The following is a 20,906-nucleotide window of genomic DNA, read 5'->3' as shown; positions in this document are numbered from 1 at the left end:
TAATAATACTACAAGTTATCAGCAACATGAATGTCTACCTTCCACTTCCAGGTTTGCAGTGGTGGAGATGGATCCTGACGAATTGGTTGCTCTGACTTGATAGACCGTAGCATCACTGTCATCAGCAGCCGTGATGACCAGCTGGTAATAACCCCCCTTAAACTCCTGGGCTTTAATTTTTGTTCCATCTGCCTGGATCTCCTTACCACTTCTGTACCATTTTACTACAGGTTTGGGATGTCCCACCACCTTGACAAAAGAGGAAAAATCACATTCAATCATTCATCATTATGGAGGTTTACTTTAAGACAGAATAAGTATAAATACTATTTAATAATAAATAGGGATGTTAGAATAAAGAGATACACACCTTGGTAACAAAGGTGGCATTTGCATGGTATTTGACAGTCATGTCTCGGATTTCTTCTCTGAATGCAGGAGCACGCAGGGACTGGTCAGACTTGGGAATAATGGGCTCTGAGATGTCACTCCAGTCACTTTCTCCACCCACATTCTCACACTTGACACGGAACTCATACTCAAAGCCCTCTATCAAGCCTGTGACTTCATAGCTGGTCTCCAGAATCTTCTTACTGGTAACGGACATCCACTTGTTCTGCTTCTTCTCACGTTTATCCAGGTAGTAGCTAGAGATTTTAGCCCCACCATCACTGCTTGGTGGCTTCCAGCAGACAACACAAGAGTCCTTCGTAAAACTGACGATAAAGGGCTGCTGTGGGATGCCAGGTTTTTCTGAGAAACAAATATAAATAGTGGAATGAGCTAAAAGTAAACAAATTATTATATCATGCTGTATTTACACTTAATTCCTGTTTGTGCGTATATAGACCTGACTCACCAAATGGACTCTTGATGATCACTACCGAAGGGATCTCCAGAGACTCGCTGACACCGTACTGATTTTGAGCAGAAACTCGGAAGTAGTAACCGGCACTCTCAACGAGGTTAGGTACTCGACATGTGGTTCCAGAGACAGAGGAGGACACAAGGTACCAAAGTTCTCCCTCTTTAGCCATGCGTTTCTCCACAATGTAGTTAGTGATCATTGAGCCGCCGTCATCTTTGGGAGCCTTCCAGCTGATAATAATGGAGTTCTTCAGCAGACCTTCAACCACCAATGGGCCTTCTGGGATACATGGCTTATCTGGGTGAAACCAAACAGAGGGATTTAGGTTTGCGTGTTGCTGAATACTACCAAAAGCAACTATTGTTAAGTTGATTATGCCTAAAAGGATTGGTTCTGTGGGTAAGCACTGCATTTTAAACTGCACACAAAAGTATATATAATTAGGGTTTTAAAGAGGAATGTTCCATTAAGCTAAAATCATCATATTACCTTGGATTTCAACCCGTAACACAGTGTCGACAGTTCCAAACTTGTTGCTCAGCTGCACTTTGTAACGGCCAGCATTGGTCTTCCTTTGGACGTTCCTCACCACCAGATGGGTGTAGCTCTCAGTGTTTTCAATAATCACATTCTCAGATGGGTTCAAAGGCTTCTTGCCATAGAACCACATAATCTGGGGAATTGGACGGCCAATGTAGACAACATGGAGGCGGAGGCTGGTACCAGCTCCGGCATTGTACTTCTCCTTCAGTGGGAAGCCAGGGTGAAACTGAGGTGCCGCCTGTAGTCTGAGTTTTCCGCTGGTCTCTATCTCTCCAGCTTCATTGATGGCCCTGCAGGTGTACAGACCCTCGTCTTCCTGCTCGTCTGTCAGGATGCTGAGGGAGTGGTTGCGTCCGTCTGAGCTCATCTTGTACTTGCGGCTCTGGATCAGTTCCTTGCCATAGCGGTACCACTTGATCTCAGGCAGAGGTCTGCCAATAACGCTGCAGGATAGAGTACCGGACTCTCCAAGCTTGGTTGTTACGTCATGAATGTCTTCTTTCAAAGCTGGAGTCTCACCGACTGCATATGATAAAAATGTTTTATTTAAAATAAGCGTTTCGCAGCATATTTGGTGTTTTTAATGGTCAAGTGAGAAAGACACTCACCGCTTAGCTTTGTCTTGATGCCCATGGAGGTGCGACGAGGCCTACTGAATCCAGCTTCGTTCTCTGCAAAGATTCTGAACTCGTACTCTGTGGCTTCCATCAGGCCACCCATGGTGAACTGACGGTCTTTGGAGCGCTCTTTATTGCACTTCTTCCAAGCACTTTCACCGGCCTGCCTGAATTCAACCCAGTAACCCAGGATCTCCTTGCCTCCATCAAAATTGGGACGCAGCCAGTGGATGGTTATGCAGTCTTTGGTAACAGAAATGATGTCGATCTCTCCTGGTTGACTGGGCGTGTCTGTTAATAACACAGGAGATAGTTTAGAAGGCATCAATGAACTCATCCATACAACAAAATATCTTCATCTGATTGCACAAGGCATCATGTAAAACTGACGCACCAAATGGATCTTTGCAGACCACTGACTCAGAAGCAGGCCCCGGCTCACTCTGCCCGATGTCGTTTTGAGCCACAACTCTGAACATGTACTCTGCATCGGGGATGAGGCCAGTGATGTTGTACATGGTTGTGGTAATGTGAGTCTTGTTGTGGCGGACCCACTTCTCCGTTGAAACCTCCCTCCTCTCAACAAAGTATCCTGTGACACGGGAGCCCCCATCATCCCGGGGGCGTGCCCAGGATAGAGACACAGAGGACTTAGCCACTTCCATGATCTCTGGAGGATTGCTAGGAGGTTCTGGTGGGCCTATATTTGAATACCATGAGAGAAAGAGCATACTGTTAAATGCTTTGTGCTGACCTGAGCACTATTGTGCCTGTATGACTCAGATGAGTTTTAAAATATTGTAGAAACATCAGTACTCACACAGCGGTGTCTTTGGTGTGACAGCCTCTTCAGACTTTAGAGACCGGCTCACACCAAACAGATTTTCAGCAGAGACCCTGAAGTGGTACTGCACATTTTCTTTAAGGCCTTTAACCACCAAGGAGTTCTCCTTAACCCTTGCATCCACAGTGTACCAAGCAGCCTTGGGGACTTCTCGCCTCTCCACGATGTATCCTAGGAGGTCAGAGCCACCATCATCTGACGGGGGCCTCCAGCTGACTCGAACTGATCTGGCTTGGATGTCGTCAAACTCCAGAGGGCCTTCTGGAGCATCGGGGCGACCGATTACCTTCACCTACAGACATAAAGATGTCCCCAGTGTCATGATAGTTTCTGTACGAGCAGGATTCTAATTGACCAACTGATGATTAGCCGAGCAAGTTACCTTGATGTACACAGCTTTTTTGCCACATTTGTTCTCCAACACAAGGTCATAAGTTCCCGTGTCATCCCTGTGTGCCTCCTTGATGACAAGTTCTGTTATGTCATCCTGGATGGCAATCATAGCCCGGTGGGAGATATCACGTCCATCCTTGGTCCACTTACATGTAGGAATGGGTTTACCCTTGATGGGCACAGACAGGCAGATGACTCCTCCTTGCCGCACCACATATTCCTCTTCGTATTTAGACTCAAGCTCGTATTCAGGGTAAACTAAGGAGGACATATTGGTTAGATGGATTACTGCTAATGTCTATTTCAGTATATATATGACAAAATGTATTTATCTTACTGAGCATCTCCTGGACTTTAACCACCCCAGGAATCTCTGCGGCTTCTCCAGTGCCACCAGCATTACAGGCGATGACTCTGAACTTGTACTCTGCACCCTGGGGCATGTGTGTGAGTGTGTACTCGCACATCTTGGTGGGTGTTGTATTGCACAGGGTCCACTCCACTTGATCCACCTTCTGCATCTCAATCAGGTAACCAGTGACAATGGAGCCACCTTCCTCATCAGGAGGTAGCCAAGCCAGAGACACAGATGTTCTGGTGGTGTCTGTGACTCTCGCATGAACTGGAGGACCTGGTGGTTCTTTTTAACAATAGAAAGTACATTTCGTGTCAGATTTATCCAAACTAGGGAAGAGGCTTGTTGAATAAGTCTGGTTGCGAAATGCTAAATATCAAAATAACTTTTGATTCGTTTTAAGTGTTGATTTGGGCTGATTACAGTTACATTTGCACATACTTATATAAGAATACCTAGACAATAGAATAACATACAAAAATAATACAATACCTATGGGGTCCATGGCAACAGTGATGGAGGAGCTCTTGCTGGGTTTGCCTGTTCCTCTGGAGTTGATGGCCGTGACACGGTATTCATACTCAAGGCCTTCAATCAGACCAGAGGAGCGGTACCTGGTCATAGTAACAGGGTTTTTGTTGATCCTCAACCATCTATCAGAATGTGGTTCCTTGCGCTCAATGATATAGCCAGCTATGGTGGAGCCCCCATTGTCCTCTGGTGGATGCCAGGTCAGGGTCATGCCCTCGTGAGTGACATCAATAACCTCTGGTCTGCTTGGAGGCCCAGGGATGGCTGCAAAAGTAAACCATAAGCTGGATCAACAGGCAAATCATACACAGATAATTGTGGATGAATCAAACATTGCAAAAGGGCTTCAACAAATGTTGTCAATGTCAATAAGTCTACAAAAACAACAACAGGAACTGTCAGACAGGCAGAAACTCACTCTTGGCGCTCTTGCATTCCACGACTTCTGACTGCACAAAGCTACCAACGCCAAAGCGGTTCATGGCAGCGACGCGGAACACATACTCGGTTCCCTCGGAGAGTCTGGTGAATTTGAAGCAAGGTCTTGTCACTGATTCAGAGATGGTAATCCACCCAGGCCGGTGAGCATCACGCTGCTCCACCACATAGCCACTGACATTTGCACCACCATCTTTCTGTGGAGGTTCCCAACTAATTGTTACTGACACACCGTCAACCTCTACGACTTTCACGGGACCAACTGGTGCGCCAGGTTTGTCTGGAAAAATACGAGATGAAAATGAGATCACACTGCAAAAAACGTTGCCTATCATTTTTGAAACGCTACATTTTGATTGTGATTCTGTACAATGCAATGTCTACTTACCAAGAATGATAACCTTGATAACTTCAGTTGCTACACCAATGGCATTCTTCACCTCCAACATATAGTCGCCTGTGTCATCAATGGTGGTCTCGCGGATAACGAGATGGCTGTATTTGCCATTGCTTTCGATTTTGATACGGTCCAAACTGTCCTTCAGCTTTTCACCACCAAAGAACCAGGAGCAGACAGGCTGTGGTTTCGCCTTAATGGGCAAGTTCAGGTCGATGGGCTTACCACGGGTTATATGGACAATCTTCTGAGAAATGCCTGTTATGTCAATCTTTGGCATCACTAGTGACAAGACAGGCAGCATGCATGTGTCAGGTAAAATGACAAATGTGGGAAGTCCTTTCATTACTGCTGAAGTCTGAGTCTCTTACCGTTGATTTCTTGAATGGTGACAGGAGTGATTATGTCCATGGGCTCACTGGTTCCTCTACTGTTACTGGCTCGGATCCTGAACAAGTACTGGTCATTCTCTGTCAACGACTGGATGGTGTGCTGGTAAATAGAAGCCTTGACAGTAGCCACTGTGCTCCACCTGTCTGAAGGCACCTTACAGGCCTCAATAATGAAGCCTGTCAGTCTGCTGCCACCGTCATGCAGTGGTTTCTCCCAATTCAGAGTGACTGAGGACTTTGTGACATCAATGATCTGGAGGCTCACAGGCACTGATGGTACTTCACACACCAGCACAGCCTCAGATGTCTCGCAAGGCTCGCCAACGCCATAGATATTCTCTGGCAGGACTCTAAAGAAGTAGTGCAGACCCTCTTCCAGGCCAGTGATTCTGAACAGAGTTTTTCTACATTCTGTAGTGACAGTCTTATAAGACTTCATGCTGGCTTCTCGCTTCTCTATAATGTAGTTGCTGACGTGGGCGCCACCATCAATGCTGGGGACGTCCCACGTAATGACAACTGATTCTTTGGTATAGTCCTTCACTTTTACAGAACCTGGAGGACCAGGGGTGTCTGCAAGAAACAAGAATAAACTAAATCAGACTACAGTTTAAGCTTTAAAGGGGAATTGCACTTTTTTTGGAATTTTTGTTATTACAAGTGCTAACTTAGACAAACTATAATTAGCACATATAGCTGAAGAGCTGGTTGCTACGATATTGATTTTATGAGCTGGTAGGCTGCTTTCTCGGTTTGGAGATTGTAAAAGTTAATTATATTTCATAAATAATGCCTTTCACCTTGGTAGTAGAAGGATGAGGACATAATCCGACAAGTTGGTCAACTTTGGCATCCAATTTAGACCCGGCAGTGGCGAGAAAGACACGAAAAGACGCTTTGTTCAACCCCCCTTTTTTCCTCGCGGGGATTGTGAGTAATTTTTTATCCAAACGGAAATATATGAAGTGTCTAAGAGTCAGTGTCCTAGTAAAAGTGATGTTTTATTATGTTTGTTGGCTTTCGTAAAGTCTGCAGTTAGTTATCAGTGATGTTGTTGAAAGAAAAAGCGAACATAGTGATGTGTGTGTGAAATTAATGCACCACTGTATGCTCAAGATGAGAAAAATACTTAAATATTGCATGTTATTTTGAATGTGCCTGTTATTATATGTATATGTTGGAATAATTGTTTGTAGGTTATCACAAAAATACTTTGTGTTACATTGTGTTCCTGATATGAAGATAAAAGGCTGTCTTCGTGGCCTACCAAGAGGAAGAAGGCTCGTAAAACTCCACTGGGACTTCAAAGCGGACAGATGGCAAGATTTTCCCAAACTTCCTGAGGAACTGTCTTTGAACTTTTTTTATGGAACAGTCTTTGAACTATTGTTATGGTACTCTCTTTGAAGTATTGTAACAAACTCTTTTTGAAGCAATTCAAGAACTCTCTGTGAACTAGAAAGCAACGCTATTTACGACCCGCTGCCCTCTTGAAGCAGCTGTGGGCAGGTGGGGGGAGAAAATCAAATAAAGAAAGGAGGAGGCCAATCTCTGGCAGTGCGTGGTGCAGGACTGTACAGGGAGTGCAGTGGCCACGTAGCTCTCCATGGGTACAAATTTTATTCTGTCTCTGTTTGATTCTTTGTCTCTTGTCTGTTTAATAGATGTCAACAGTGTTTGAACCTGACAGTATACTTACAGCGTGTATATACAACCTTGATGGAGGAGGTTTTTATTTTTAGGCACTTTATAGGCAGAATGGAGCGGCTGCTATAAACTCAATTGGAAGCGGACTTTTGATCGCATTCATTTACTAGTTAGAATGCATAAGAAAAAGAAAACATTCTTACATAAGAATTGTGAATGATAGGCAAAATTCTAAAAAAGGTGCAGTTCCGCTTTAAATATTGCACAATATCTTTGCATCCCAACCTACCATAGACTTTGACCAGGATAGTGGCACTCTTCTTGCCTGATGGGTTTTCAGCTTCAACAACATATTTTCCAGAGTCATAGCGGTCAACTTTTTCAACAATCAGCATGGTGTAGCTATCTGTCGTCTCAATGAAGCCCCGGCTCTGTAGCTCCACCCCAGTCTTCCTCCAGCCCACCACCGGCGTTGGGCGACCGCCAACAGTCACAAACAGTCGCAAAGTTCCTCCAGCACGAAGGCAAACGGTCTTCTTCAGGTTATCATCTAGTTCCAGGTCGGGCATTTCTGAGAGGAAAAGTCGTTAGAGAGTCAGATTGCATTGTAATTGCAACATTTAAAATGAACAAGGCTCTCTGAAATGCTACTTTGCAGAGACTCACCAATTTTCTCCAGTGGCTCAATCTCAGCGCTAGGTTCACTGAATTCTCCCGTGCCATTGTTGTTTATAGCTGCCACCCTAAATCTGTATTTCTTATTTGCAACCAGACCGCCGGCCATATACTCATTGGTCTTGAGGGGCTTGGTAGTGGCACGGTACCACTGCTCAGAACCTTCCTCAAGAATTTCAACCACGTAACCCGTGACATCTGAGCCACCGTCATACATGGGCCTGGTCCAAGTCATGTTGATACTGTGTTTAGTTGAGTCTGTGATGCGAGGCATCGATGGAGGAGCTGGGGTGTCTACAATTAAATAGAAGCATATTTTTAAATGATGTCTAAGTGCAAATCAACAGCCAAATATGCGAACCAGGAGTCTTACATGTTGGGTCTTTGCAGATAATGTGTGACGAAGCGTCACTGGGCTGGCTGGGTCCTGCCGCATTGATGGCGGTCACTCTGAACTGGTATTCGCTTCCTTCCAGCAGACCTGTGATCTTCAAACGTGTATCATAGATGGTGTAAGTCTTATTGACCCGTGTCCACCTGATTTTAAAAAGGAGAGAGAAGGTGTCAAAGCATTGAGAAAACTTAGCGTTTCACAACATCAAAAGTATGTCCCTCTTACATTGTGCTGCTCTTTTCCCGTTTTTCTAGGATGTAGTTTTTGATCTCACTGCCACCATCACTTTGTGGCTTCAACCATTCGATGATAATGTGTTCTTTACCCACTGCTGTGGCCTCAGGTGTGCCTGGTTGGGAGGGGATGGCTAAAATAGAGATATGCCGGGTCAGTGTCACAGCAATAACAACACAAATAAATAATTTCCACCTTTTGCACGCACCAAATTTACACTAAATTAAAAACATATAAGCTGTTTGTGAAACTAGACCAAATTATTTATTTTTATATTATATTTAAAACGGAAATCTTACTGTAAGCGTTCCGAGCAATGACAGGCTCAGATTCCAGTGGAACTCCAGGTCCAAACTTGTTGACTCCCCGAACTCTGAAGATGTACTCATTGTTCTTGATCAGCCTGGTGCTGACACATGACAAGCTCTTGCACTCAGACTCCATCATTACCCAGTTGAGTCGACTAGTTTCACGTCGTTCAACAATGTAATGGCTGACGATGTCGCCACCGTCCTCCAGCGGGATCTTCCAGGACACTGTGCACTTTTCCTCTGTAACTCTGCTGATCATGATCTTATCAGCTGGAGGCCCAGGAGTGTCTGAGAGGTACCAAAGAATAGTTAGATCAGGGTATACACCTTACAGAAATATTGAGGTAAGTCTTAGTTACTTATTCAAATGTTTGATGTAGGCAGCTTTTATTTAGGCACTTTATTCATTAAGAACTTTTATTATAGTAAAAAGCAAAATGTCATTGACTGACCCAAAACTTTAACCGTCACAGTAGCAGTCTTGATTCCGTTGACATTCTTGACGGTGAGGAAGTATTTGCCGGTGTCAAATCTGTCACAGTTTTTGATTACAGCCATTGCTCTTGTGCTTGTGTAGGTCAGCGAGTACTTTTCTCCCAGTTCCAGAACCTTGTCACCCTTTGACCAGTAAACAGTGGGTTCTGGTTTGCCACCAATAATACCGTCCAGGACGACATCAGAGCCGGCGGTGACAACGACAGTCTCACCCACCAACTTGCTGTCCAGCTCTGCTTTGGGAGGAGCTGATGCAGGAAAGAGACAATTCCATTTTTACTTTAAGAACTTCAGTGTTTATGAGATAAACGTGAAACACGGTCACCTCATGCGATGAATGCTCACAAAAACACATTCCCTTGTCACATTTAGAACTTACAATATTCATCCTTGCATGTAACTGGTCCTGTGGATACAGAAGGCACACTGTGGACTCCTGCAGCATTCTTGGCAATGATGCGGTACTCAAAGGTTTCTCCCTCTCCCAGGTTGGTGACTGTGAAGTAGTTCTCCGTGATGGTTGTGTAGTTGCATTTGAGCCAGCGGTTGTCATCCCACTCATCAGTACTGTAGACTTTTCTCTCCACCACGTAGCCAACTAACTTGCTGCCACCGTCATTGACAGGCACAGTCCAGCACAAAGACACAGAGGAGCGAGTGATGTCTGTCACCTGAGGGTTTCCAGGAGGGTCTGAGGAGAGGAAAGTAAGAGTTTGAATCATATATGAAAAAATATATATAATGTCATGGGGACCTTTACTCACCAACAGGGTTGAATGCAACCACAGGTCTAGAGGCCTCACTGGCCTTGCTAATTCCAGCTAGGTTCATGGCATAAACTCTAAACTGGTATTCCAGACCCTCAATCAGGTTGGACACTTTGTAGTGGCACTCCAGGCAGGGCAGCTTGTTCTCCCTCACCCACAGAATAGTGTTCCGCTCTTTCTTTTCAATCCAGTAACCCGTCACTTTGCTGCCACCATCGGCATAAGGCACGTCCCATTTTATGCTGATGGCATTGGCAAACACTGACAACACGTCTGGACGAGTTGGAGGACTTGGAGGAACTATAGAAGACAATAAAATGGATTCTTAAAAAAATCCCTTTATATTTAACATAAAATATCAATCTAATGATTAGGATATTAACATACCGAATGGATGTTCAATGACCACAGCGGCACTTTCGATGGACTTGCTGACTCCAAACTTGTTCTCAGCACACACTCTAAATGTGTACTCCATATACTTGGTAAGATGAGTGACCCTGATGGTAGTTCTCATGACACTGGAATTGACCACTTGCCAAGAGGCTGCCCCAGACTCTCGCTTCTCAACTATATAATTGCTGATTTCAGTGCCACCATCATCAGATGGCTCAGCCCATGACAGAGTGCAAGTTTCAGAGGAGACACCAGAAATCACCACAGGGCCTGTAGGAGGGCTTGGTCTTCCAACAACCATTACAGTCACAGTGAAGGTTTTGACACCTGCAGCATTCTCCAGGGTCAAGTAGTATTTGCCACTGTCACTTCTTTTGCTGTCTTTTACCACCAAAATGGTTCTCTCTGCTGTGGTCTTTATGGAAAGTCGGTCTGTCTCCTTCAATTTCATTTCTTCCAGCTTCCAAGTGACTTTGGGAGCAGGTCTGCCACTGATTGGGATGTCAATGATAAAGGTATTAGAGGTCTTACAGGTAACGAGCTGGTTGGTAATGCTGCTGAGGTCAGCTGTGGGTTCGATACGAGGCTCTTTGATGATTACAGAGCTGAAGGTGCCCTGAGGCTCGCTAATTCCAGCGTCATTTTTGGCCTTGACTCTGAAGTCATACTCCATGTTCTCAGTCAGACCCTCCACTAGCATCTTTAAGGACTTGGTCTCTCCAGCAACAACCCAGTGATCGGTGAACATGGCTCTGAACTCAACTATGTAGCCTCTGATGCGGCTGCCTCCATCATGCTCAGGCTTAAGCCACACCAGTGAGGCTGTGGAATTGGTGGTGTCGACCACGTCTAGTCTCTTTGGTGGGGCAGGTTCCTCTGTGGCAATGATGGGTTCTTTCATCTCATGAGGCTCTCCTTGGCCGTACTGGTTAACAGCAATCACTCTAAACAGGTAAGGCACACCGATGTCTAGACCAGTCACCCTGATCAACTGGCGAGAGCACTTCGTACTGACTTCTTGCCAGGCCAGGCGGCTCGCTTCGCGCTTGTCCACAACATAATGGTGGATTCTGGATCCACCATCAGTGTTCGGGGCATCCCACATCATGGTTAATGCTCCGCGTGTGACATCTTTAAAGCTGATGACTCCCGGAGGTCCGGGTGTGTCCAGGACTTTGACAGTGAAAGTAATGGACTTGCGTCCGCTGTTGTTTTCCAAGGAGAGTGTGTATTTGCCGGCGTCATTCCGTGTGCAGCCCTCGATGGTCAGACTAGAGGAGGAATCCGTAGTGCTGACGTCAGCCATTACTGATAGTTCACCGTCTACTCTGGACCAGATAGCAAGAGGTGATGGTTTGCCACGGAAAGCAACATGAAGGGAGACATTGCCGCCATTTTTCACGACGTGTGTCTGCTTGAAGTTGGCATCAATATCAAACTCAGGAGATGTTAGTCTATCCAGAGCCTGTACAGCGCTGGGCATCATTGAGGATTCACCTTCCCCAGATCCGTTCACAGCACTGATCCTAAACTTGTAGAGCTCACCAGGAATCAGGCCGTTAACGGTGTACCGGGTGTTTATGCAAATCTGACTATTTACCCGATGCCACTCTTCAAGACTGGCCTTGCACATGTCGATGTTGTAGCCAATGATTGGTAGGCCCCCGTCAAAGACCGGCTTGGTCCATTCCAGGGTGACAGAGGATTTGGTAGAATCAATAACCTGATTAACAGAACATAGTTAGTATTCAATTTCCCTAAAAGTGTAAAACAAAACAAAAATAATTGACTGGCAGGATTTGTTTTTTCATGCATGATGAAAAGACATTTCTTCATCATTCTTTTATGACTTTATGTATTGATCATAGTAATAGTCAAGTTTAGCTTTCTGTGGTCTTGATACCGACATACCTTGATGACTGTGGGGGCACTGGGGGTACTGGTTGGCTCTTTACATTTGAAGAGCCTGGAGGTGCCACTGGCAGGTCCGACACCAGCACCGTTTTCAGCCATGACACGGAACTCATACTCATTGCCCTCAGTGAGGTTGGTGACTCTATGCCTGAGCTCTGTAATGGGCCTCTTTGCAGAGACCTTTAACCAGCGCAGACTCTTCTTCTCACGCCTCTCCAAAATGTAGTGCTTGATCTCATTCCCACCGTCTGACCTTGGTCTGGTCCAGCACAGGGTAATGCTGTCACCAGTAACATGTGTAGCATCTGGGATACCAGGGGCTTCGGGCACAGCTAGGAATCACAAAAAAATATTAGGGAATTGAAGTGAAATATATTTATATATCGACTTTTTCTCTAGAGCTTCAAAGCGCTTTACATTGTGGAATCCAACGCCGCCCCATAAGGCTCTGTATCGGAGGTAAAATTATAAAACATTATAGTATGTAACAACAGAACACAAGATTCCAATTAAAATTTTACTTCATTATATACCATCAAACAAATAAATAAAAAAGAGTATATGGTGAAACCTGTTTAAGTCAGTCTTGTTCATGACAACAAAAAATGCCTATGTCGACTAACTCTTCAGGTCCAGGTCTACTGTTTTAGTATTAAAAAGTGCCCGTTTAAGCTAACGTCCACTTTAACTTTAAGACTCAACACTTAATTTCTATGTAATGTAAGCTTCAAAACCTAGATTCTACAAATGAAATTAACAAAATGCACACACTTTCTGTAATTGAAAAAAAGATGGTTAGCCGCCAAAAGAAAGACATACAACGAAAAAGACCCATTTTTGGTTTAGTTTCACTGTATAATGGTGGCAAACACAGTGTTTGTAATGGTTTGTCCTTCTTTGTTCGACATGTACTTACTGTATTGCATCTGTGCAATGATGGGAACAGAGTCGAGTGGTTTCCCAACACCAAACTTGTTGACAGCAGAGATTCTGAACTGGTACTCGTTGGCCTTGATGAGTTTGGTGGCGTTGAATGAGCAGGCTTCACACTTAGAGGTGACCATGGCCCAAGAAATCCTAGATGTCTCCCTCTTTTCCACTACGTAGTGTGTGATGGCAGCACAACCATCATTCTCTGGAGGGTTCCACCATACTGTGCATTTTTCAGCTGTGATGCTGGTGAAACGGATGGGACCGTCAACAGGCCCAGGGGTATCTGAAAATACATAAAGTGTGAGATGATTAAAAAAATGAACTGACTGTATTACATAGACACCGAAAGGAACATTGTCATGAGGAGGTAGTTACCTTGAACTCTGACATTGACATCAGCTCTCTTCGTTCCAGAGCTGTTCTTGGCTTCGACAGTGTAGATACCACGGTGATTTCTGTTTGCATCGCGAATAAACAGGCTGCTTGTACCAATACCAGTTGTAATCTCAATGTCAATTGTGGTCCTCTTGTCGATTTCTTTTCCATCCTTGTACCAGGCCACATGGGGTACTGGACGGCCAGTAATGTTGCAGCTAAGCTTTACATTCTCTCCAGCTCTCAGTGTTTGCACCTGGTCTGGGGACCACTCAATCTCGGGAGAAACTAAAAATTCAGAAATAATTCATGAGGACTTGTAATTTAAGTTTTGACAGATCCTTTTAGTATTTATTTACTGTGATAGACCACTTACTGCTTTCATCCTTTGTCATGATGTATCCAGAAGAGTTGGATGGTGGACTGACAGTGCCCACAGCATTCCGGGCAATAACCCTAAATTCAAATCTGTCTCCAGCGGATAGACCAGTCACAGTAAACTGAGTCTCACTAATATCTGTGAAGTTGCACCGCAGCCACTTCCCTCTGCCTTGGCGTCTCTCCACGCTGTAGGCCACAATCTTGCTACCACCATCCTTCTTGGGGATGTCCCATGTCAAAGTGACAGAGTCTCTCGTCACATCGATGCACACTGGGGTGCCAGGTGGATCTAAAGAGCATTCACCAAAACATTGGGTCAAATGTTGTTCTAACAATTGAACATTTATTCATACACTAGCTTTGAGTGTCCTTACCAACTGGAGAAATAGCCAGAGCATGTTTACTCTGTTCGCTAACAGGGCTGAGCCCAGCATTATTCTCTGCATAGACTCTGAAAGAGTACTCCAGTCCCTCCAAAAGGCTGATAATCCTGTACTCGCTGTTAGAAATGATGGTAGAGTTCACTTTCTGCCACAGAAGACTGTTCCTGTCCTTTTTCTCAATGTGGTAGCCAAGAATGGGGGATCCTCCATCAAAACCTGGTGCTTCCCACCTAATGGTCATTCCGTCACTGGTGATGTTGAAGGCAAGAGGCTTCCCTGGAGCGCCCGGGGGTTTGTATTGATGCTGAGCAACAATTTCTGTGGAATTGAGTGCATCACTGACCCCATATTTGTTCTCTGCACGAACTCTGAACTGGTATATAGCTCCCTTGACCAGGTTAGGTATCTTGAAGGTAGTTCTGACCACACTAGAGCAGACCATCTTCCAGGTGGCTTGGGAAGTCTCGCGCTTCTCCACACTGTAGCAGGTAATCTCACCACCCCCATTCTCCTTGGGCTCATCCCAAGAGATGATAATACCCTGGGCTTTGATTTCATCAAAGCGGATAGGACCAACAGGTACAGATGGGGGTCCCAGAATGATCACATTGATATCGAAGTAGTTCTTGACAGCTCTGTTGTCCAGAACCAAGGTGTACTGACCAGCATGTTCCTTCTTGGCTCCTCTGACTGTAACTGATGTCTTGTTGTCAGTGGTCCTGAAGCGGATCGTGTCGCTTTCCTTTAGAGGCAAATTATCTTTCAGCCAGCTGATTGTAGGCCTTGGTTTCCCCATGAAAGGCAGCTCAATGTGGATGTTTTGACCAACACGAACAGCCAGTTCTCCATTGGGGTAGTCACTAAGGCTGGCCTCAGGTGGAATGATGAAGTCCATCACTGTGATTGGACCAATTTGGGAGAAGTCACTTTTGCCTTTCTCATTCTTGGCAAACACTCTGAACTCCGTTTCAGAATTCTCCTGAAGTCCCGTCACCTCACAGGTACAACGCTTGCAAGTGGCACCCAAAGTCCAGGTGGTTTTATCTTCGGGTCTCTTTTCGATGATGTATTCAGTAATGTGGCTTCCGCCGTCATGGTCAGGTCTAGTCCACTGCAAGGTAACAGAGGTCTTTGTGGAATCAAGCATTACCAAGTTTTTAACTGCTCCGGGGGTCTCAGTGGCTCTGACAGGCTCAGAGGTCTCACAAGTGTCACCCACTCCAAACTCGTTTTCAGCAGACACACGGAAGAAGTAAGCAATATCCTCCTCTAGGCCTGACACCTTGTAGGATGTATTGGCACACTCATCGGTAATCATCTGGTAAGCCTTCATGGTGGATGCCTTTTTCTCAACAATGTATTTGGTGACTGGGGAACCACCATCAATAAGAGGCGCTTCCCAGCTCAGTGTCAGTTGTCCTCTTGTTACATTCTTAATCATTAGTTTTTGGCAGGTGGAGGGACTGTCCAAAACCTTCAGGGATACTGTTATGATCTTCGGTTCTCCCACACCATTCTCAATCTCCAGCAAATACTTCCCACAGTCATCACGGGTGACCTTGGGAATGTGAAGGGTGGTGGCAGACTCAGTGCTAGTAATGGTACAGCGGTTGTCAGCAGCCATGTTACGGTCACCACGGCGCCAGGTGACACTGGGGGTGGGACGTCCTTTCAGAGGAATAAACATTTCCACGTCACGCCCGGCTCGGGCAGTATAGTGGGTCGTCATTGAAATGTCTAGATCCAAATCAGCCTCCTCTGTTGGGAAAAAAGTTTCATGCAAATATATGAGAATAATTTAACATATAATATATAAATACAAAAATGGGAACAAGCAATCTAGAGATAAGTATAAGGATACAAACCCAAGATATCTTTGGCTTGCACAGGTTGGTACATCTTGATATCCTCTCCTTTGCCCTTGCAGTTGACAGCCGACACTCTGAAGAAGTAGTATACTGCAGGTTTGAGGTGAGATACCACATACTCGCAGGTCTTAACCTGCGGATTGACTATCACCCATTCTCTTTCCTCCGTATTCATTTGCTCCAAAAGGTAGTGCGTGATCTCACTGCCACCATCATAAACAGGTTTCTCCCATCCAAGAGTGATGGAGGTCTTTGTGGAGTCGACCACACACAGTTTGGTTGGTTCTCCAGGAAGATCTACAAAAATTATTCCTACTTGTTAGCAGCCCAACATTAATTTTTAGTGTTTGTAATGTGGTTGTAGAAGCCTTAGAAGATGTCATGAGTTCAAGAGATACCTATGGGGTCGTAGGCCTTGTAGAGATCAGAGGCCTCAGAGTAGTTTCCGGCTCCAGCCTTGTTGACAGCACATACTCTGTACTGGTACTCATTGTTCTCCACAAGGTTAGTGACCTTTTGCCTGGTGTCTCTGATAGTGCCTTTCACCACCTACGCAATAAAAGCCATTAGATTTGGAGGTGTCACAAATGATTAGAACAGTGGTTCTCAAACTTTTTTTAACCAAGTATCACCTCAGAAAAAACTTGGCTCTCCAAGTACCACCATAACGACCAACATTAAAATACAGTAGCGTAGTAGGCCTGAGTGCTCATTAAAAACAAGGCAGAGGTTTTATTTAACAAGTATATTTAATATTTTTGGCCTCCGTAATATGACTCAAACTTTGAACAGTAACACTGTGTTTGAATATAGATAAATAAAACACTGTATTTCAAGATGGAGCCCGCATACCACTATTGGTACACGCACCACTGTTTGAAGGACTGGAAGCATCTCCTAGGACTAATCTTTTTACCGACCTTGAACCACTGCAGACTCTTCTTCTCCCTTTTCTCAAGGTAGTATCCGTCAATGTCGCTCCCTCCATCCAAAGCTGGTCTTTCCCAAACCACTGTCATGGTTGACTTGGTGATCATGGTGACTTTAGGTGTGGATGGTTCACTGGGAGGCACTGTCAAAACGATCAGTTTATCAGTTTTAATAAGGTGAAATCTCATACATCATCTGTTCCACTAATATTGTATTACTACATCTGCTGGTTTAACAATAGCACTGTAAGGATAGATTACAAAGTAAAACAATTGTGTTGTTTCCTACCAAAAGTGTTTTTGGCGATGACGGCCTCAGACTCCAGAGGGTCGCCGATGCCATACTTGTTGACACCTCGGATTCTGAAGATGTACTCATTGCCCTGAATGAGCCTTGGCACGTTAACAATGCAGTCAACTAGTTTCTCTGAGATGATGGACCACATTACTCTGCTGGTCTCCCTCTTTTCTACAATGTAGTGTGTTACCATGGCACCTCCCTCGTCAGCAGGAGGAGACCACATGATGGTGATGTTGTCAGCGGTCACCTTCTTAAATTGAATCTCTCCAGCAGGTGGCCCTGGTCTGTCTGGAAATGGAAATTATGGAATACATTCAATCACATTGGGATCTATAGTGACCATATCTTTATTTAAAATATGCTGTTGTTTTTTTTTAAGTAAGTACCTTGAATAAGCAATCTGACAAGGGCACAAGTTGAGCCCAGGGAGTTCTTCACCTTGACCTCATACGTTCCAGAGTTCAGGCGAGCTGTTTCCCTCAGGAACAAACTTGTGTACTCAAATGTGTGTTTAAAGGAAAGCTGGGTGTTCGGTTTGAGTTCTCTTCCATCCTTTAGCCACTCGATAGTGGGAGCAGGTTTGGCAGTGATATTAAACTTAAGTTCAACATTTGAACCTGCTCTGTACTTTACCTCGTTCAAGTACTCTGAAGGTATTTCAATCTCTGGGGCACCTGCAATAAAAGTCAGTTATATGGTTGATCATCTCAAAGACCAATAGTCTACATACAAATGACTACTGTATAAATATGCACACAAAGTATTATGTTTCAAATTGAGTATTGCATACCAAAAGTGTCTACACATGTGGCAGGTCCAGCTATCATGGATGGATTGCTCACTGCGCCAACAGCATTCTTGGCCATCACTCGGAACTCGTAGGTCACATCCTGGGTCAGGCCAGTCACAGTGTAGCGGGTGTCAGTGATGTTGGTGAGGTTTGTCTTGAACCACCTTCCATCTACTCCTTCCCTCTTTTCAACCATATAGCCTGTGATCTTGGAGCCTCCATCATAGTTGGGCTTCTGCCAGGCTAGGCTAATTGAATTCTTTGTGATGTCACTGATGCGCAGGTTGATGGGTGGCTCTGCAAGAAGACCGTCAGCACTCATAAGACAACAGTGACTACTGCAAAAGATGGTTTCAGGTACCCCAACTTACCACAGGCATCAATAGCCAGCACTGCATCTGAAACTTTGCTGAATTCACTGAATCCAGCAGCGTTCTCAGCTGCCACCTTGAACTCATAAATTAGTCCAGCGTGGATGCTTGTGACCTTGTAGTGTGTGGCACGGATCACCATTCTGTTTACTCTCTGCCACAGGAGGCTATTCATGTCTTTCATCTGGAGATGGTAACCAAATACGTGGCTGCCTCCATCTGACTTGGGCTCCTTCCAAGCAACTGTGATGGTCTCCCTGGTCACACCAGTGATCTCTGGAGTCGAGGGTGCTTCAGGGACAGCTGAAGAGTAATAAAAGTAGTTTTTTTAATTATAAATTTCAAACAAACAAAATCAAATATTAAGACTAGACCGATTCAATGACTATGACCACTTACTATAAGGAAGGCTGACAGTGACAGGTGGTGAGTCAATGTGCTCGCTAATTCCGTATCTGTTCTCAGCCTTAATTCTGAACTGGTATTCCAGGCCTGTTGAAAGCTTCAAGATCTTCATGGTACAACGAGCCACAGCAGAGGAGACATCTGTCCAATTGGCTGTAGTTGTCTCTCTCTTCTGGAGAATGTAGTTTGTGATTGGGCTACCACCATCATAAGCCGGTGGGAGCCACTTCAGATTCACGCTGTCCTCTGTGACATCTGACAGCTCCACAGGTCCCAGCGGAACACTGGGCCTGTCCAGAACCACAATGTTGATGAAGGATTTGGTGGTTCCACTCGAGTTGGATGCAATTATATCATAACGTCCAGAATCTCCAGCGATGCTCTCACGCAATGTGATCTTGATGCTATCAGGGGTGACCTCAGAGTTGAATCTTATTGTTGACTTGAGCAGCACATTATCCTTGGAGAGAGAAACCTTTGGCAATGGCCTGCCTATAAGCGGAATCTCACATTTGAGGTTGGAGCCAGCTCTAACATATACTGTGTTGTGAGGGTAGTTGTTCATGATGATCTCAGGTGATTCTTAAAGAAATAGGTAACAAAGAGAACACTGAGTTGAATACAATCAGCACAAAAGCAAAATTCATTCAAAAAATCTGTTTTGGCTTGGAACGCTCGAGACAAATGTGGCATGCTTTATTACCGCCGCCAAAGAGGTTGTGTTTTGGCAAGGGTTTGTTTGTCTGTTTGTTAGCAACATAACTGAAAAAGTTATGGGAGGATTTTGAAAAACAAAAATCCTCTTAACTACTACAAAGTGGAACACACTTCACTTCCTGCTTCCTCTTTCTCCCCTCTATGCGTTGCTGTCCTGCGCTGCACAGAGTATTCTGGGAGATGTAGAATATTTTCAGACCCACTAAAGCAAAAGTGCCAGAAAAACACTATACTCACCACGTTTTCGTTTGATACCGTCATGCATCCCGGCATTATTGATAAGATTTTGAAACCGCAACACCGTGGTGTATCGACATCAGTATTACATCCCTTGTAAATAGTTATACACTACCGTTCAAAAGTTTGGGGTCACCCAAACAATTTTGTGGAATAGCCTTCATTTCTAAGAACAAGAATAGACCGTCGAGTTTCAGATGAAAGTTCTCTTTTTCTGGCCATTTTGAGCGTTTAATTGACCCCACAAATGTGATGCTCCAGAAACTCAATCTGCTCAGATGTGTGAACATGATTGCACAAGGGTTTTCTAATCATCAATTAACCTTCTGAGCCAATGAGCAAACACATTGTACCATTAGAACACTGGAGTGATAGTTGCTGGATAAGGGCCTCTATACACCTATGTAGATATTGCACCAAAAACCAGACATTTGCAGCTAGAATAGTCATTTACCACATTAGCAATGTATAGAGTTTATTTCTTTAAAGTTAAGACTAGTTTAAAGTTATCTTCATTGAAAAGTACAGTGCTTTTCCTTCAAAAATAAGGACATTTCAATGTGACCCCAAACTTTTGAACGGTAGTGTATGTTTGAGCAGAACAATATCTTAGGTCTTTAAAACAACTTACCATGCTGGTCTTTGACCAACACAGGGGTGACCATTTCATTGGCATCACTGAATCCAGCATGGTTCTCAGCTATTACTCTGAAGAAGTACTCTCTGTTCTCCCTTAGACCAGACACTGTGTAGTGGATGGACTTGGTTACACCACACTTGACCCACTTCTCCTGGCCTTTCTCCAAAGCTTCCACCAAGTATCCAGATATTCTACTGCCCCCATCTTGCTCAGGTTTGGCCCAGGCCAGGGATACACTGTCTTTGGTCACATCGGTCACACCAAGTTTCGGTGGTGGGCTTGGCTTTTCTGTTGAAATACAATATTGTGTTATGTTAACAACATTATATAAAAATCTTGTGAATTAATGTTGAATAAAAAATGTA

The 20,906-nt window shown here is 44.6% G+C and overlaps 1 protein-coding gene across 1 annotated transcript in view; it reads right to left on the bottom strand.

Moving 5' to 3' along the window:
- The window catches only part of LOC133659223 (titin-like), a 214,793-nt gene that overhangs the window by 7,928 nt on the left and 185,959 nt on the right, over nt 1-20,906 (bottom strand). Inside the window, 36 exon segments of the mRNA XM_062061959.1 lie at nt 39-249; nt 371-753; nt 860-1,165; nt 1,358-1,933; nt 2,020-2,319; nt 2,423-2,728; nt 2,849-3,164; nt 3,255-3,523; nt 3,603-3,905; nt 4,113-4,415; nt 4,570-4,869; nt 4,978-5,268; nt 5,358-5,951; nt 7,315-7,596; nt 7,692-7,994; nt 8,074-8,237; nt 8,320-8,461; nt 8,628-8,927; nt 9,092-9,382; nt 9,514-9,825; nt 9,899-10,201; nt 10,289-12,020; nt 12,209-12,543; nt 13,128-13,427; nt 13,520-13,807; nt 13,896-14,189; nt 14,275-16,041; nt 16,149-16,448; nt 16,550-16,700; nt 17,072-17,223; nt 17,370-17,669; nt 17,768-18,055; nt 18,172-18,468; nt 18,543-18,845; nt 18,942-19,529; nt 20,533-20,829. Coding sequence (XP_061917943.1) covers nt 39-249; nt 371-753; nt 860-1,165; nt 1,358-1,933; nt 2,020-2,319; nt 2,423-2,728; nt 2,849-3,164; nt 3,255-3,523; nt 3,603-3,905; nt 4,113-4,415; nt 4,570-4,869; nt 4,978-5,268; nt 5,358-5,951; nt 7,315-7,596; nt 7,692-7,994; nt 8,074-8,237; nt 8,320-8,461; nt 8,628-8,927; nt 9,092-9,382; nt 9,514-9,825; nt 9,899-10,201; nt 10,289-12,020; nt 12,209-12,543; nt 13,128-13,427; nt 13,520-13,807; nt 13,896-14,189; nt 14,275-16,041; nt 16,149-16,448; nt 16,550-16,700; nt 17,072-17,223; nt 17,370-17,669; nt 17,768-18,055; nt 18,172-18,468; nt 18,543-18,845; nt 18,942-19,529; nt 20,533-20,829 — 13,947 coding nt within the window.

Source organism: Entelurus aequoreus, linkage group LG10, assembly GCF_033978785.1.
Source record: "Entelurus aequoreus isolate RoL-2023_Sb linkage group LG10, RoL_Eaeq_v1.1, whole genome shotgun sequence".
In the NCBI taxonomy this organism is placed as follows: Eukaryota; Metazoa; Chordata; class Actinopteri; order Syngnathiformes; family Syngnathidae; genus Entelurus; species Entelurus aequoreus.
Note: the sequence above shows the minus strand (reverse complement) of the source record. Positions and strands in the feature narration are given on the sequence as shown.